The sequence below is a fragment of the Sceloporus undulatus genome, chromosome 2 (assembly GCF_019175285.1).
Source record: "Sceloporus undulatus isolate JIND9_A2432 ecotype Alabama chromosome 2, SceUnd_v1.1, whole genome shotgun sequence".
Taxonomy (NCBI): Eukaryota; Metazoa; Chordata; class Lepidosauria; order Squamata; family Phrynosomatidae; genus Sceloporus; species Sceloporus undulatus.
Window position 1 is genome coordinate 72,050,745 of NC_056523.1, and position 19,109 is coordinate 72,069,853.

General features: G+C 43.0%; 1 protein-coding gene across 4 annotated transcripts in view; it reads left to right on the top strand.

The window, feature by feature from the left end:
• Window positions 1-19,109, top strand: part of DNAH1 (dynein axonemal heavy chain 1) — a 234,667-nt gene that overhangs the window by 132,688 nt on the left and 82,870 nt on the right. For all 4 annotated transcript variants that reach the window (XM_042449836.1, XM_042449837.1, XM_042449839.1 and 1 more), the window contains 7 exons: window positions 148-306; window positions 583-687; window positions 2,066-2,206; window positions 2,579-2,739; window positions 4,266-4,423; window positions 4,587-4,760; window positions 17,207-17,245. In XM_042449836.1, coding sequence (XP_042305770.1) covers window positions 148-306; window positions 583-687; window positions 2,066-2,206; window positions 2,579-2,739; window positions 4,266-4,423; window positions 4,587-4,760; window positions 17,207-17,245 — 937 coding nt within the window. The remainder of the gene's footprint in view (window positions 1-147; window positions 307-582; window positions 688-2,065; window positions 2,207-2,578; window positions 2,740-4,265; window positions 4,424-4,586; window positions 4,761-17,206; window positions 17,246-19,109) is intronic.

Consider the following 19,109-nt stretch of genomic DNA (forward strand, 5'->3'; position numbering starts at 1 on the left):
GACGCTCAGTTCACTCCATTCATCTGAGGATGTAGACCAAACATACAGCAGCTTATGCTACAACTTCTTTCACACAATTTCAAATGTGCTACAAGATCCTTTTGCATACTGGGATTATTAAATTTGTACTGCCACTTCACTCTTCAGGGGATGAGAAAAATTCCTCCAGAGAAGACAGCTCGTATTGGTGAACTGATCGAACCCTGGTTCATATTCGCCTTGGTATGGAGTGTGGGTGCAACTGGGGATGCCCAAAGTCGTGTATTATTCAGCAAGTGGTTGAGGACGAAGATGTCAGAAGAGAAGGCAAGTTGATAGAGGAAGATCATGTGCTCCTAATAGCATCTCCAGAAGTCTTATGTTACCACATCTTGTGTGATTACATCATTCATGTAGTTGTTATTGAATGCATAATATTATTAAATTACATTTTCAGTGTTGTTTATGAGAAAATGTGATTATTTGAATTTTTAAAAACTGGATCAAATTTCTATGAAATCATTGCCACACTCCTACATTCATGTTAGCCTCTTCTAATCTGAAACTAGCTACAGTGCTCATCATCTGTTTCATTCTTCACAGATGGAAATACCATTCCCAGAAGAAGGGTTGGTCTATGACTATAAACTGGATGATGCTGGAATTAGCAGTGTTGAAGACGAGGATGATGAAGATGTTGTTAAAACGGTAAATGAGATTTTCAGTGGAGAGATTCAATTAATACCTGTTCACACATATTAAAAGACCAGCTGATGGGGAGCCATGTAGATTAGCCACCCTTGACAACACACCCATCAGCCAAGTTACTTGTATCTTCAGCCAATGCATAGAGCAATTCCCCTTACTTAAGAATATATACATATGGAGTTTTTTCATAAGAGGAGGAGGTTTCTCACCCATTCGGTGTGCCCTCATATGGAGGAGCTTTGGGTGCATTCATTGGTATATGAATAAAGTCTTTTGACATGCTGTCTGAATGTATGGTGCCAAGCCAATGTATCTATTAGGCATCTCAATGTGATGATGTTACCAGATGCAGTACTGCAACCCTCGTCATATGTGCTTTCATCAGATGCAGACACTAAATAATTTGTCATAAGAAGTGGTCCTTGCTTGGATCTTGGAGCTGATTCCTACTCCTTTAATAGAAGAAGCAAGAAGACAGAAATGTACTATTCACTCAGCAAGGCTTTCTCTGGCTCAAAACAGATGGGCCAAAAGGTGCAACTTCCAGCCATTTGGGGGTGGGGGTGTGTGCAGATGATGCACACTCCTGACACTTCTGGAAGCTTCTCTGAGGCTGCCAGCAAAAGGATCAGCGAAAATCCACTCCTTGCCAGCGGCTCATTTGTGACTGTGGCGGCAGATTGCTTTCAGAGCGGGCCATCCAGTTGCCAGGGTCCCTGGCCAATCAAAGGGCAATTGTAGGTGGAGTGACCAGAGGCTACTCCAAGCAACTCATCTGCTTTGCCCCTCTCTTCCTGAAACTAAATTTGAAGTAGAAATTCTTGCCATTTCTTCTAGCCAAGGAATATCTACGACCTCTGTTTATTTGGTATCCTAGTACTTCACAATATTTATTTATCTCTTTTTAAATGATGTATTGTTCCATAGTGCAGTGATCAGAACTGTGTCAAAAAACCAAAACATAACCCACCCACCTCAAAACCCAACTCAGTCCGGGACCACTACTTGACGTTTTTTATTACAACGATGTACACATCCTGTCTAATCAGGTCCTTATGACTGGAGTGTGGCTTTGGCGTGGCTTCCGGACTCTTAGTTCACATGCATCATTTAAACAGCATACCTCAAAGTGACTCGAAGCAGCTTTATTTTGGCCTGTCTGTATGGGGCCATAGTTTCAGTGGGCTTTTGTCATGACTAATTTTGACATACTGAAGGGCTGTTGTCTTACTGACATTAGTGGAATAAAAGCATTGTAAGTATTCATAGGTCTCTGGCCATTACTTACAAACACCAGTCTGTATTCCATTTCTAAATGAAGGGATTATAAGACTTTTAAGGCTTTACGTGCCTCTGTCAAACTCTCTTTGACTCTTAGGTTTGCTGGGAAAACTGGATGGATTCTGCCACAGAGTTTACCATGGTGCCTGATAGCAGTTTTTGTGACATTATTGTTCCCACAATGAACACTGTCCAAATGGCATACCTGCTGGAAATGTTGCTTACCAACCACAAACCGGTATGTTTCTTGAATTTCAAATAGGGTTGATCTAGCACAGTAGCAATGTAAGCATTCTGTTCCCAATCAGACAAGCACCAATCCTTTGTTCAACTAGCCAGAAGAATAACTACCCAATAGGATTTTTTGGCATCTGTCTCTGCTTTTCCAGCTGTTGTTGTTTCCTGTCTAAAACACAATATTCTGGTCCAATTTGCTTCAATAATTAACAAAGAGACCTTAAAGATTTCATTTGAAAAGTGCAGTAGAGTTCAGGATTGCCCAATCATAATAAACTGTCAGAAATTCTGTTGGTTGGCAAATGGGACTGTGAACGTGTGATTACAGTCAGTACATTTGCTCAGTAATAACAGGTTCCTTTTCTAACTATAGGTTCTCTGTATTGGCCCCACGGGAACTGGGAAAACACTCACAATAGCAGACAAGCTTCTGAAGAACTTGCCACTTGAATACATCAGCCACTTTCTGATGTTCTCTGCTCGAACTTCAGCTAATCAGACTCAAGATCTCATTGACAGCAAGTTGGATAAAAGGCAAAACTTTCTATGTTGCCAAATTTCATCTTTTGGTTTAGTATTTTTTTCATAGTGCATTAATTTTTTTAGCTGTCTGTATAAAATTCATAATGAACAACAAAAAGCAAAACAAAACAGAAAACAGAAAAATCAAAGTATTAAGAAACTAATATAGTTGTTCACCCATCCTGAGAATAGGAACAGGAACACTTGGCTGATTAGCCCCTTTATAAAATTAACACAGGGGATATTGGATAAATGTTCAGTGAATGACTCAGTCCAAAGAGTTCCCATTTGTTACTGAATACACTGGATATTTTGACACTTCTGTTAATAAATAACCCACAAAACCTGGGTCCTAAACATTTGTGAATTTACTGCATTATTCATAGAGTCATATCTTAAGTTTGGCAGTTTTGTTTGTACTCACTGAGCTCTTCTTCATATTCAAAATTATTTTATCTACTGAATTATTGCAGAAAGCTCATATGAAATACATTTTGGCTCTCTAGTTTCTCTCAGCTGGTACTGAAAAACTGAAGAGCTCTTTCTCCATTTGAAATATTATTCCATAATTATTAATGGATTATACACAAATTCACTCATCAAGCAACAGGGTCACTTCATTCATTTATGCTCGTAATAATAATTGCTGAATCTACAAGACATCTGTATTTCTGGAGACAGAATTTGCTCTGTCAAATTCTGAATTTGTCCCAGGTCTCCTCAACCGTTTCAACTTCATTTTGGCATCAGATTAAAGCATGGCTTTTTATTAAAGCTGTTGAGAGTCTAAACATTTTTATTCAACTTGTACATGTGCAGTATATTTAGCTGTTTTGACTTGTTATATTGTTTAATCTGCAATTAGATTGTTTGCCTTTTATTGCTTTAATCGGTTTAAAGTTATTTTTTATATTCTGACCTGAAATAAATAAATGTCACTCTGCCTTATCAGAGCTTGGTAACAAGTTAAAATAGCTACTTGACTAGCACAGTACCGTTAACAAGGCAAACTGGCAACTTTTGGCTAGGGATTCTGGGAACTATAGTCCACAAAATTAACTCTGTGTACTACCAAAAAAATAGATGGACCTGATAACACAACTTGACTAAAGTGTGAGGATCAAGGTACAGTCTGTGGAGTAGACTACATTTGGAACATTGGCTCAGTGGTTAAGACGCCAATTCTGACAATCGTAAAATTGGAGGGTTGGCATTTTGAATCCCAAGTGCCATATGATGGGGTGAGCTCCCATCACTAGTCCCAGCTTCTGCCAACCTAACCATTCGAAAGCATGTAAAATGCAAGTAGATAAATACATACCACTTCATTAGGAAGGTAACAGTATTCAGTTTAGTCATGCTGGCCACATGACCACTGGTATCATCTTCAGATAATGCTGGCTCTTCGGCTTAGTACCAGAGCTGAGCACCATCTCCTACAGTCAGTTACAACTAGACATTAATCTTACCTTTTATCTTTAAAGATTTCATACAACTGATCTACTCAGTAATTTGTATCTTTCTCTGGATATGTACAGGCGCAAAGGAGTCTTTGGTCCTCCACTTGGAAGGTACTTCATATTTTTCATTGATGATCTCAATATGCCTGCTCTGGAAACCTATGGTGCCCAGCCACCCATTGAGCTTCTTCGTCAATGGATGGATCACCATGGCTGGTATGACAGGAAACAAATTGGTATGCCATAAGTTCTTTACTTTAATTCTGTACATTAAACAGAGGCCAGCTAGATGAACTCTGAAGAGCTCTGCTTCTGGTACACATAAATCCCCTGCCCCTGTCATCCTTTTAAGTCTTGTCTATCAGATTTATTGTTATTCTTCTCTGGAATGTTTTTTAGGTACCTTCAAGAAGTTAGTAGATATTAATTTTGTTGGTGCCATGGGACCACCTGGTGGAGGAAGAAATGCCATCAGTCCACGCCTCACCCGCCATTTCAACTACCTCTCATTCACTGAGATGGAGGATAGTAGCAAGAAGAAGATCTTCTCCACTATTCTAGGCAGTTGGATGGGTGGGTTATGTGAATGCAGGTTCTTCCTTTCCTTCTTTCTTTCTTAGCCTTCCATATGCTATAGAACTCATAAATTTCACATTGATACTGTAATGTGAGAGATGTTTGAAGAAGAGGACTATTAGTTTCATGAGAATGTTGCTTGTTCACCTCTATATTATTCTGGTGGGTTTTGCTTTTTCATTAGATTCAAAGATCTCAGGAATGACAAAGTAGGATGAAAGCTGTTTGAAGTCCAGTTTGTGGTTGTTGATATATGTGGTTCAGTTTAATATATGTCTTTATTTCCTAAGCATAATTAGTTGAATTAGCTGATGATGGTGAACCTTTTACAGACCGAGTGCCCAAACTGCAACCCAGACCCCACTTATTTATTGCAAAGTGCCACGTCCCTCTGGCTTTCTGGTAAGAAACTGTGGCAAATGCACGCGTGCCATAGGTTCGCCATCAAATGCAGTCCACAAGCCAGGTACAGTGGAATGTCAGATGCTCAGTCAGCTACCCATTATTGCTGTTTGGCAGTCTGAAAGATTTCTTTTTATCTGGGCTATATATGGCCTCATGAGTCATGTAGGCCTAATTTTTTTTCTTATAATGTCTGCAATAATATTTACATACTTCACACAGGATTATTAGATGCAATCCAACAATATTTTGTCTAAGTTTGACATCCTAGATAGACTATATACTGTGGACTTTGAAAAACCTGTGTTTTGTAGGTTGTTGTTTTTTCCAGTTAAAAGGCAGTGTGCTTTCAAATATCTCCTATTCTGAGCTTGGGCAAGGAGCCTCTCCAAGTGCTTTGTATGATACTAACACAGGCACAAACCAGTGCTGTAAAATATGATTTTGACTGATGATTAATGAATGCAGCAAAGATTTTATAGCATAGAAAGCTCTCACTTGCCCTTCAGCTGATAGGGAGGCAGAATCCACTCACAGTGTACGGTGGGTTGGGTTCCCTAAAACAAGCCTATACAGGTTTGCTTCACATATGCTGCTGACTAGTTCTTTTCAGTGGCCAAGGTCCCTTCTCACCCTAAATATTTTATGCTACATATTCCTATAAGGTTTAAATTAAAAAAGAAAAATCAGTGTGATTGTATTAATATCTGTGAAAGGAGAAAAAGGCTATAAAAATGCAATTTTTAATTTAATTTTGGGGGGTAGACTGTCATTTTAGATGTATACTAAAATATATTTGTTCCTTATTTAATTAAACTATCTAAAACATATGTTCATTATAGCAAAAAAAAAAGTGGTGTAAATTACTGTTCTACTTGGTTTAGGTCATATTCTATTCTACTCACATAAATTCTTTTTTTTAACTTTTATTTTTTATTTTAACCAATATATAGACACTTACATATTTCATGTCATTTATAACATATCTTAACAAACATAACCCTCCCTTTCCCCCCTCTTCCCCTCCCCCCCATACCCGATATAAATACATTTCTCTCTCTCCACTTCATTCTTCATAGTACATTAACAGACATAAACCTGGGTACTTTCTCTCTTTCCCTTCATGATTCACTCTGATTTTATACTTTTCCAATATTGTATAACTATGTTCCAGTCTTCTTCTTCCTCCTCCTCCTCCCCCCCTTTCTTCTTTCAACTTTCTGGATAATTTATCTGATTCTCTCATATCCAATACTCTTTTAAACCATTCTTCCATTGTGGGCATCTGGTTCACCTTCCATCTTTGGGCATATAGCACTCTAGCTGTTGTGATCATGTATAGTATTATTTTCCAGTATTTTTTTTTTCAATTTCACTTCCTATTTTACATGTCATGTTTAACAAGTACAATTCCGGTTTCTTTGGAAAGTTCATTCCTAAAATTCTACTCACATAAATTCTGAAGAATTGTTCTTAAACCAGACAGTATCCGGATTGTCTCAGTGGCTCAAAGCAAACACTGTACTGGCACACAGTTGCCACTGCAGCACAACTTGTGTTTCTTCATCGTGGTCTCTGTGAATCACACAAATGGGTTTTCCTGCACCTGCACACCTTCCCTTCTAGAGTCGCTAGGGGAAGACTTTTTGGTGATAGCTCCCTATATATGCCCCTAGCATTCCCGCTCTTTTCCTTCAGTTCCTTTTCGTCTGCTGCACTAGCAGCATCGAAGGAACTGCTTGGAAACTATTTCCATTCAAATTTAATAATGGTTGTAGTGGTTTATCAGATTGGTTTTTGCTTTGAATATTGGCTTTTCTCATTGAAATTTGGCATTGGTGTAGAGTTTTTCCGACTTTGACGCGGTTTGACCTCGACTATTCTCTGCCTCACAATTTGGACTTTGTTGGTTTTATTGGATTCGACCTCAGATTGTTGACGATGTTCACCTCCATTGGCAAGTATAGCTTCCCAGTCCATGTCTTTCAAACGATGCAAGGAATGTGGGGCAAAATTCCGTGGCAAGACGAGCATTCCTGTTGCTTGCTCTGCCTTGGTGAGGGGCACAACATGCCTGCGCTCATTGCAGAGCCTTTACCCCTCAGGCGCATAAAAATAGCCTTTCTTCTCCATGGTCTCTGTGAATCACACAAATGGTTTATTCTGCACCTGTACAGTTAGCTTTGGAACCTTCTTGGAGATATTAGAGGCGTTTTGCCGGTAGCCCCTTCCACTCTCCAACTCCCTTATTAGCCGGTTTCCCACCTAAACCTTCAGTTTCTTTTGTCCGCTACACTAGCAGCATCTAGGAACTCTTCAGAGATTAGTTTTCCTATCAGACTTTTAAAAAACTCGATTTGACAGGATCAATCTGCATTTTGGTGGTAATTTTTAACACCGTTGTTCATATTTTAAAGCAAATGCTGTGACTTTTTAAGATAATCTTATACTTAAATGTGAATTTAAATTCTGAGGTAAAGTTGCTTTAACAACTTGCCCTCCAATTTCTTAGACAATTGCTTACTTGAATGTGAATTTAAATTCTGAAATAAAGCTGTTTCTCAGGGCCATTCACCTTGCTTTTGTGTCTTCATTCTCCTGAGGAGGAGTTGTTACTGGCTGCCTTGACTTCGCTCCTCACCGGTCCCTGGATCCCCAGGGTCAAACCAATTGGATGTCATCATCTTCAGTCCCTGACTCTCTGGAGCCAAACCGACTTGCTTGCAGCCCGACGTTGATCCTCATCGGTCCCTGACTCTCTGGAGTCATACCAATTGGCTTGTAGCCCTACTTCGAGCCTCGTTGGTCCCTGTCTCTCCGGAGTCAAACCGATTGGATGGCTGCCCAACTTTGATCTGCATTGGTCCCATACCGACTGGATCGCAACCTAACGTGGATACTCATCGGTCCCTGACTTTTCCAAGTCATACCAATTGGATGGTTGCTTGACTTCAATCTGCATTGGTCCATGATGCTCCGAAGTCATACTGACTGGATGGCAGCCCGACATCGCTCCTCGTTGGGCCCTGACTCTCCAGAGTCATACCGATTGGCTTCAAGCCCATCTTTGATCCTTGTCAATCCCTGACTCTCCGGGGTGAAACTGTTTGATTGGCTGCACGATTTGGATCTTCATCAGTCCCTGACTCTTTGGGATCAAACCGTTTGGTTTTCAGCCCAACATTGATCCTCATTGCTCCCTGACTTTCCCAAGTCATACCAATTGGCCTGCAGCCTGGCTTCGACCCTCGTCGGTCCCTCACTCTCTGGAGTCAAACCGATTAGATGGCTGTTTGACTTCAATCTGCATCCGTCCTGACTTTTCGGAGTCTTACTGACTGAATGGCAGCCTGACACCGATCATCGTTGGTCCCTGGCTCTCCAGAGTCATTCCGATTGACTTGTAGCCTGGCTTTGAGGCTTGTTGGTCCAAGGTCAAGCTGTTTGGCTGGCAGCCCAACGTGGATCCTCATCGGTCTCTGGCCTTCCGAAGTCGTATCGATTGGCTTGCAGCCTGACTTTGACCTTGGTAGGTCCCTGACTTTCCATGGTCAAATTGATTGGATGGCTGCCCAATTTCGATCCACACCGATCCCTGGCTTCCAGAGTCATACAAATTGGATGGCTGCCCAACTTCGACCTTCATTGGTCCCTGACTCTGCAACTGATTGGCTGACAGCCTGATTTTGATCCTCATTGGTCTCATACTGACTGGATGATAGCCTGTCATTGATCCTCTTTAGTCCCCCTCTCTCTGGAGTCATACCAATTGGCTTGTGACCCGACTTCAATCCTCATCAATCCTTGATTCTCTGGGGTCAAACGAATTGACTGGCTGCCAGGCTTCGATCTTCATTGGTACCTGACTTTCAGGAGTCACTCGGATTGGCTTACAGCCTGACTTCATCCCTCGTCGGTCCCTGACTCTCCAGGATCAGACCAATTGGCTCATAGCCACATTTTGATCCTCCTCAATGTTTCCGGGTCAAACCGTTGGGCTCACAGCAGGCCTCTGCCTGCCAAGAAGAAGAGCCCTCCTCCCGACCACCATCTTGAGGGGAGAGAAGCAGAGTCATGATGTGTTATGTATTGTTAATCTGATATTGGAAACCGCTTTGATCGTCCACGGAAAAGCGGTATACAAATAAAGCTTATTATTATTATTATTATTATTACCTCTGCCTTCGTCTCTTCGGAATCAAACCTATTGCCTCGCATTCCTGCTTTGATGCTCGTTTGCCCAATGTTGGTTCCATTTAAGCTGCACAAGAGGACTTGGATGCAGCTGGCCTTTCAATTTTCAAGGGCCATTATTCGTACTGCTGCATGCTCCTCGCTGCCAAATGGTTGCTCTCGTGGCCGCGATTAGGTGTTCCTTCTAGCCAGTGTGGCTGATGTTGATTCTGGTTCGAGGCCATAGTAGCTGCCTCTGTACCGAGGTCAACTTCCAGTGAGCATTTTGTCAGTTTGGTGCCATGATTTCCCCTCTGCACATTGGGGTACAGCACTGGCTCTTGCCTCCCTAACTCGGGTCCATAGTGTTTCCTTGGTACCTGAGTTCACTAGTGGTCCCTTCTTTGCCTCCGAACCAAAATGATCCCCTTGGCACATACAGACCCTGGGCCCATTTCATTTGAAACGGAGTTATATTTCACGTTGCTCCCTCGATATCAGGGGATGCCATCATCATTGGACTGGAAAATGGTGAGAATGCTCCTTCCATATCTAGACCCGACATCACAGTTATCTCTATATAATTGATTCGGGAGATGTGGTGCCTCCTCCATACTGAGGGAGGACATCACCAGTCAGAAGCTCGGCTTTCTGACAAGCCTTCCTCACCTACATCCTCTCTCAAAGTGGTTGAGGCTCAGGCAGCTTCAGTTTCCAAAGGTAGACTCTCCTGCGAGACAAATCAAATGGTCTCCTTCTCCAAGGCCTAATTCTCCTTGCTTGTCTACAAGGAGTCTTTCGCCCCATGTTTAAATGAGCGATCATCTCTCAGTGTCCTTGGCATACCAACCCAACTATAAGTCTGAGTCTGAGTTCCGCCTCAGTACCAACCATAGAAATGAACCCAACTTTCGATCTCATGTCAGTTCTTACCATAATCAATATCAGATCTGATGATACAGAACGAGCTCAATTCTCTCCATGATCTCTTCCCAGCTGGACAACCTTGTGTTTGACTGAGAGACAGACCGTTACTGCATGCCAGTTGAACCTGAAGCCTATCTCTGGCACAATGTCTGGGAAGCACCTAGGGGCCATCGGGGCTCTCCTACAGGTTCGGTTATTCTGCAGTCAGCTCCATCTTCCAGATCTCATCCACCTGCACCTCATTCTAGCTGCTCAGAACATTGAGCCCCACCTGTTACTCCTCATCACAAATCTCTGGCAGACAGGCCCTTGCCAGCTCTTCCTCGTTCTCCATGTTTGGCCTTGCCACATTCTGACTCCTCATTTATTCAAATCCGTGAATAGGCTCCTTCTAATGCTCTTGTGGTCCGTGAGTCAGCCTCCCATAGACAATGTCCATTGTCTGGGAAAGCTGCCAACAGAAAGCTGATAACACTCTGCCAGGCAAAGGTAAACCAAAGCAAGGCTTTACAACAGCAAAGAAATAGTTCCGAAAGCACAATACCAGTCTAGTGTCTGATAGAGCAAAACCAAAAGCCAGTCCAGGGTCCAGGGTTCCAGAGGGCAGTTCCACAAGTCCAGTCCAGGGTCAAGAGTGCCAGAGGTCAAAGAGCCCAGTCCAAGGTCTAGAGGTCTAGGTCTATGTGAAATCTAGGAAGCAAGGAGTCCAGCAACAAAGTCTGAGGGAGTCAGAGAGAGCAGCTTTCACCAAAGGAATGCAGATAAAATCTGTTGAAGAGGCTCGGTGTCTGCCAGGTGTTTATATCAGCCAGCTCCTTATCGCAGCTGCTGGATTATTAATGAGCATTTTTCACCCAACCTTTGGGAATGCCAAAGGCATGCCCTTTCAGTCCTTCTTTGGCTGAAGGTAGGTATCTCAGTATCTTGCTCCTCTATGTCTCCCAAGCCTGGAACCTCTGCTAGGGAAAGACTGGGCTGCTGAGCCACAGGGTCCACTGGAGATGATTCAACAGGGCTAGGGCCTGGCTGAGCCAACTCTCCAGGAGGCTGGGAGAGCAGAGCTGAGACCTGGCAGGGCAGAGCTGGGGCCTGGCTCAGCCTCAGGTTTCCCCTGCACCTGAGGGGCCAAGTCCTCCTCCTCGTCCTCCGAATCCTCCTCGTGACTGGCCATGACATCCATTCATTTTCAGAACAAGTCATCCAGATGGCCAATGCACTGGATCTCAGTGTGGTGCATCATGATGCAGAGCCTCTGTATTCCATATATGAGAGGATCCAGTTGAAAGTCCCCACTCTAGCTTCAATTGCACTCCCTCCATCTATGCTGCACATTGCCAAGTGTTCTTGGACTGCCCTGACCACCATACTGTCCACCTCATGGAGGATTGATCATCTGTACCGTATTACTCCATCTGACTACTTGGTTTTTCGAGCAGCCAAGACTGAATTTGGCCATTGTAGGAGCTTCCCAACTTAAACCAACCCGCAGGATGTCCTCAACACCAACAAACAACGAGGGTCAGAAGGTTCATGGTGTGGCCAGAAAGTTGTACTCTGTGGCTGTTTTGGGCCTCTGTGTTGCAAACTACTCCGCATGCATGGGAGCATATCAACAACAGCTCTGGGTAAGAGTTCTTCCCCTTTTTGATAAGCTCCCAGATGAAGACCGACACTTGGCTCAAGCCTTACAAATCAAAGCATACTCCCTTGGGGCCCAGCAGGTCAACTCTGCCTGTCATTTGGCTGATGATGCAGTGAAGGTGATATCAGGGTCTGTGGCCCTCCAACAACACACTTGGCTTTGAGCCTCAGACCTCTCCCATCAGGCCCAAGCCACCATTGAGGACATGCCCTATGATGATTCTGGTCTCTTCAACAAAGAGACAGATGAGCAGTTGGACTTGAAACATAAAATGAGGACCATGACTAGGAAGTACGGCATGTGAGCAGCCTCACCACACTTTGTTCCACATCAGAGATGGGGCTGGCAGCATCCATCCTATGGCCAAACAATGTCCTACAGTCCACCAGGACAGAGGAGGCAAAGATTCCCTTCACAGTCCTTTTCCTTCTCTAGCAGGCATAATACCACTCAACCTCGGTACCAACAATCTTTCAAGAGGAAAGACAACCAAGGTAAAAAGTGCCTGTGACTTTTTCCCCTCTGTGCGCTTCTTTCCTTTACCTCCCTTTAGTCATAGACTAGCCTATAGTCTAGTCATAGACTTGGTCCTCTGTAACATCAGATTTGTGGGTGCTTAACATCATTGCTGAGGGCTATGCTCTCGAATTCAAAGAACTATCAACTGCGGGGAACCTAAGACCTACCTGTCTTCAAACACCCTACTTGATGAAGTGCATGCACACACTTCTTTCCAGGGGCTCTATTGAACCCTTTTGCATTCAACATTGCTTCTTCTCCAGATACTTTATTCTTTCTAAATGGGATGGAGGCCTGCTGCCCATTCTAGACTTGCACCATCTGAACTCTTACATTGCTTACAGATGGTTCCGTATACAGTGGTACCTCGGGATACGAAATGCGCGGGTTATGAAATTTCCGGGATACGAAAAAGTTGGATTGGCAAAAACTGTTTCGGGTTACGAAATATTTTTCGGGTTACGAAATTCATTTCGGCACGAAATTCAAATGCTATAGGCTTCCAGCGCTAACGGAAAGCTATTTCGGGTTACGAAATTTTCGCGTTACGAAGGGAATGGCGGAACGAATTAATTTCGTAACCCGAGGCACCACTGTAGTAACTCTTTTTTCAATCCTTCTCCTTTTGCAGAAAGAAGACTGGTTCGCCACCCTCAACCTCAAGGATGCCTGCTTCCATATAGTAATCACGGAGTGCCTCTGAAGGTTCCTGGCATTTGCAGTGAGGCAACACCTCTGTCAGTTTCGAGTCTTGCCATTTGGTCGGTCCACAGCCCCCAGAGTCTTCACAAAATGTATGGCCATCATAGCCACCTACCTTTATCAGCAAGGTATATCCATCTTCCCATATCTGGGCAACTGGATCTTCACAGCATCCTTGAGGCAGGCTCTGTATTAACATACTGAATGTCAAAACGCTTTTGATGTTGTGCAGCACGTGAGGCAACACATCAACATTTGGTACCAGATTTTCCACTTTCGTGTCAGCAGCTTCTGAGCTGGAGAAACACCTCTCCCTTTCTCAATGAGCAAAGAGACACTGTAATCTTCTCTCAGAGGAGGATTTTATTCTTAGAAGATGTTCCACTGTGTACAACAATATATACATCGACACCATCCACACTAGTAACAACCCACTCTGAGTAAAATGCTCATCACTACTTTAGCAAAGGCTCCGTGAGTCTTGCAAGGCCTTGTCTCTCCCTCTGCCTGAGTTGACTTCTCAGACTGACGGCATTCTACACTACTTTACAGCACTTGCTGACTATCTTTTTGATGTCACTTCCTGTTTAAATGCCTAATCATTATGGCTCACAGTAACCCTTTAATGCCTGGTTACTATTAAAACCCATATTGTACATTTTCCTTGTGACTCTATATCCCAACATCGAATTCATACCATCTCTACTCGAATCCCTTGGCTTCATAATCAATGATGTGAAGTCCATCCTCTCTCCATCTCAAGAGGTCAGATCCATTGGAGCAATACTGGATTTGAGACGGGGTCTGGTGTATCTTCCCCAGGACAGGTTTGACTCTGGTTCGAGTAGTACAGACCTGCACCTGGCACAGGATAATTATGCCCATTCACTGCAAATCACTCTAGGCCATATGTCCTCCACCATTTCCATCACTCTTTGATCACGGCTTTGGTTCTGATGGTTCCAATCTTGGTTACTGTCTGTCTTCAACCCTCTACAGGATTCTTCTTTCAAAAGACTTAGGATCCCAAGTAACTGTAGTCAGGACATTGGACTGATGGCTGGACTCCACCAATGTGTATGTGAGCATGCCCTTTCTGCCTCCACAACCACAGCTCACCCTCATGACTGATGCCTCAATGGAGAGTTGGGGAGCACACTTAGAAGATCTCATGGTGAAGGAAAAATGGTCCCCCAGGGCGAAGCTTCTTCACATCAACACTCTCAAGAAACTTGCAATGGAAAAAGCCGTGAGGTCAATTGAATACCGTCTTCAAAACCAAACAGTGTTGCTGGTTACAGACAACACCACTGTCATGCTTGACCTCACCCTTTAGATCTGGGAGTGGTGCATCACAAGGCACATTGCTCTGCTAGCAATCCACTGGTCCTTAAGATTCATGTCACGAATGGAAGCTCCATCCAGAGGTGACACAAAAATTGTTCCACTGTTGGGGTTCTCCACAGATTGATCTCTCCATTGAGCCATCTGACCTGTCAGTGACCTCAGTTTTGCTCAACGAGTAGGACTCTCAAGTCAACGCGTTCCTGTTTGAGTGGACAGGACACTTGCTGTATGCCTTCCCTCCATTCCTGCTCATCACCAGGGTTGTGGCAAAGATGAGGTGGGACAGGTTAGATGCCATCCTGATCACCCCTTGTTGGCCGAGACAAGTATGGATTGTGCCTCTCCTGTGGCTAGCTCACGGAGAGCACCTCTGGCTTCCATTGTGTCTAGACCTCCTCACTGTACACGATGGTCAGGTTCAACATCCAGACGTGTAGTCACTTCACCTCATTGCTTGGTGGATTTGACTATGACTTCCTTGTCTGAATTCATGCAAAATGTCATTCAAGCAGCTCATAAGCCGTCGACACAGTCCTACCATCTGAAATGGACGAAATTTCTGGCATTCTTAACTGATACGGATTTGTCCACCTCTTGAGTTCGTGTTCCACACATTTTGGACTTTCTCATATCTCTAGTAGAAGCTGGACGTTTCATTTCCTCCTTAAAGTGTTACCTGGCAGCCATCTGTGCACACTACCATTTGACGGTCGCCCATCTTTCTTTCAAGATCCTTTGATCAAAAAAATTCCTCAAAGGTTTCATTAGCCTCCAACCTCCTGCCTCAGTACCAACCCCAGCTTGGAGTCTTGAATTGGTCCTCTCACAATATTTCAAGCAACCTTTCGAACTCATAGCTACAGCTGATCTCAGGCTTCTTACATGGAAGATTGCCTTCCTTGTTGCCATCACTTTAACTCACTGTTATGATGAACTTTGTGCACTTCGAGTGGACCAATCTTATCTTCATTTTCATAAAGACGAAGTTGTTCTACGCCCAGATATCACTTTCTTGACTAAGACGGTGTCTTCCTTCACCTGAGCCAGGATATTGTTTTACCTACCTTGGCTCTGAATCCAACCACCAGTACCATGTACTTTTTGCATTTGCTCAGCATTTGAAAAGTGCTCGCATTCTATGTTGAGCAGACTTCGAATTCAATCCAATCTGAGATTTTGTTTCCTACTTGGATTTGAAGCTTGGACTTCCTGTCACCGAGTCACTGCTAACATTCTACTAACTTTCAGGGAAGACTCCTCTCGCTCGAATTCGAGTACACTCTATGAGGGCAGTCACAGCGTCCTCGGCTTTTCTCAATGGGGTGCCCCTAGAGGATGTCTGTAAAGCTGCAGTCTGGTCCCAGACATTGACTTTCTTCTCATACTACAGGCTGGATACCAGGGCAAGGAATGATGCAGCTTTTGAGAGGGCAGTGTTGCTTTCTGGTTTCCATTGAGGTTTGTTGCATTGCATGCTTTCTACTTGCATGTTTAATAAAACATATTTAGTTTACTGACATATGTATGTTGTCATGACACTCCCTCCTCTTATGACTGCAGCTTGCTAGTCTAACTCATTTGTGTGATTTACAGAGACCATGATGAAGAAGGACAGGTTGCTTACCTATAACTGTAGTTCTTTGAGTGGTCATCTGTGAAGTCACACAAACCTGCCCATTCTTCTCCCAGGTCATGTCCTGTACATGTTTCCTCATTATGCTGCTATGCGGCATCTAGCTGGAACTGAGGGAAAAGAGCAAGAACACTAGGGGTATATTTAAAGTGGCAGAGCTACTGCCAAAAAATCTTCCCGAGCGATTCTAGAAGGTTCCAAATGTCTCTGCATAGGCACAGAAAACTCATTAGTGTGAATACACAGATGACCACTAAAAGAACTACAGTTACAGATAAGCAACCTGTCCTTCTCCTCTCACCTCTGCAGCATGGTCTATCTGTGAAATCACACCTTTTGGATTTGGTCATAAACTAGAAAATGCTTTTGGTTATGTAGCAGACTGAGGTCTAATGTCTAAAACAGGGGTTGTCAACTGTTGGGGTGTGGGGTCCTTGGCCACTGTGGGATACTGGAGAGCTGTGCTCCCCCACTGCACATACACACCACAGTAGAAGCTGTAGTTCGTTTTCATCACTCTTTCAAAGTTCCCCGACCCCATGAGCCTAAAAACTGCAGAATCCACTGAGAAAACGAAAGTGTGATGGGCATACGTCTACTCCATTGGGATTACTAACCTACAGTTAAGAGAATGCTCCATTGAAGAGGAAATGTAGTAATCTGATGATACTGGGAGGGAAAGACAGGTCTCCCTGAATTGGTACTTGACTTGGATCTGTCTCCATGCACTGAGGAATAGGTCTTCTTTTTTGTAATTCATAAGAAAAAAAAAATACTGTACTAGTACTGGTCACAATGTCTTTGGGCTCTGTTCCTGTCCACTACTGGCCAGTGGCTATAACAAATTTCCCATGGAGCTAATGTTATCCTTGTGTTTAGAAAGTTTCTCACCTTGTCTTAGGTAGTGAAAATATGCTGCAACATTTTTGTTACACATCCCAATTTTTACTACAGTGCTTAATGTAAAAAAAAGTTCTTATGTGCTTCTGCATGCAATGCTGTGTATATGTATATAAAATGACTTACAGTGTGTGGAGCTGAGTGATAAATATATCTGAATTATGTAAACATTTTTATATTTTCCTCTTGATATTTTAGCTGGACAACTTGGAGAAGTATGTTACAGAGATCCAGTTCGTAAGTGATGTCAACTCATATTTATCTATCTTTTGTGTAAAGCTTGAACAGGGATGGGTGGAGAGTGTCATTTGCTTACAGAATCATAGGCCTGTTACAGACAGCCAAAATAGGGCTGGAGCGTAGCTTTGGTGTGACTTCTGGACTCTTAGGACGCATGCATCATTGAAACACCATACCTCCACTGTGACTCGAAGCAGCTTTATTTTGGCTGTCTGTAACAGGCCATAGAATCATATAGTTGGAAGAGACTGCAAGGGCCATCCAATCCAACCCCCTGCCATGCAGGAAATCTAAATGAAAGCATCCCCGACAGATGGCCATCAAGCCTCTGTTTAAAGACCACTACACTCCAAGGGAGTGTGTTCCACTGTTGAACAGCCCTTACTGTCAGTTCCTCCTAATGTTCAAGTGGAATCTCTTTTCCTGTAGCTTGCATCCATTGCTCTGGGTCCTGGTCTCTGGAGCAGCAAAAAACAAGTTAGCTCCCTCCTCAAGGCTATCATATCACATCTTAACCTTCTCTTCTCCAGAATAAACAACCCCAACTCCCTAAGTCGTTCCTCATAGGGCATGGTTTCCAGACCTTTCAAGATTTTTGTCATCCTCCTTTGGACATGCTTCAGTTTCTCAATAATATAAAATGTTCTCATGAAAATAAGGGATGTGAAGCTCATGTTTTGTTATTGGTTCACATGGGCCTTACAAACTACAGTTTCCTCTTCTGAAAAACATGTAGGTAGAGGATCCATGTTTTTTACCTCGATCAGACTCACTACTGAATGGGTTATTAAAAAGACAGGTACCTGCCTTGTCATCAGTATTAACAATAACAGGAAAGTCTCTTTTAGTTCATCCACATGTTAAATGTTTTTTAAGAGGTTCCGCCTACTGTTCATAGATTCCTAACTTGGGATCTAAATTGGGTGATAAACACTTTGACAAAATCACCATTTGAACCTCTTAAGAAGGCCTTCTTGAAGCTGCTGTCTTTCAAAGTGGTATTTTTGACTGTTATAACTTTGGCAAGAGGAGTTTCCAAATTAGCATCATTATCAATCAATACAGCATTTTGTGAGTTTCAGAAGGAAAAATTGTCTGTAACAATTAATCCTACTTTTGTTCCTAAGACTTTAACTGTAAAATCTGGGCATCAATCATTGGAATTACCAACATTCTGCCCAGACCCAGTTCATCCACTGGAGAAGAGATGAAATTCGCTAGATGTGAGAAGAGGGGTAAAAATTTATTTGCAGAGATCCAAAGCCATTCATTGAACTGTGATACAATTGATTTCCTTTCACCTGCGGACATTGGGTTATAGGACATCAAAACAAATGCTGTCTAGGTGGATAAAAAGCTATATATAGTTATATGATTATCCTAAAATGTCAAGGCCTCAGCAGGTATACACACATTCCATAAGATCTGTGGGAACAACAGCAGCATTAAGAGTTTCATCATCATTAGAAGAGGTGTGTAAGGTTACAGAAGGGAGCCATCAGCTTTCATTAGACACTGTGACAAATTTAAGTCAGGACAAGCAATAGCAATAGAAGGCAGTAATCCAAGAAGAATGCAGTCGTTTTCGCCCTTCATGTGGAGCTTGGATGTATCCCACAAATTGTGGATTACTTCTTCAACCAGACTGAGAACAAGAGGTTGACATTTGCCATGAATGTTCATTCTAGGAGGGCTGAAGGAACAAGCCACCTCTACTTCATTAATGCTTCTGTCAGAGCTTTGCCTCTAAACTATTTTCTGTTGGTGAGCAAGGCTATGCAATACAACAGTTGAGGGGGACAGAACAGTAAATGAACCAAACACATTTAAAACTTTACGTCTTCTGCCTCAATTAGCTGAT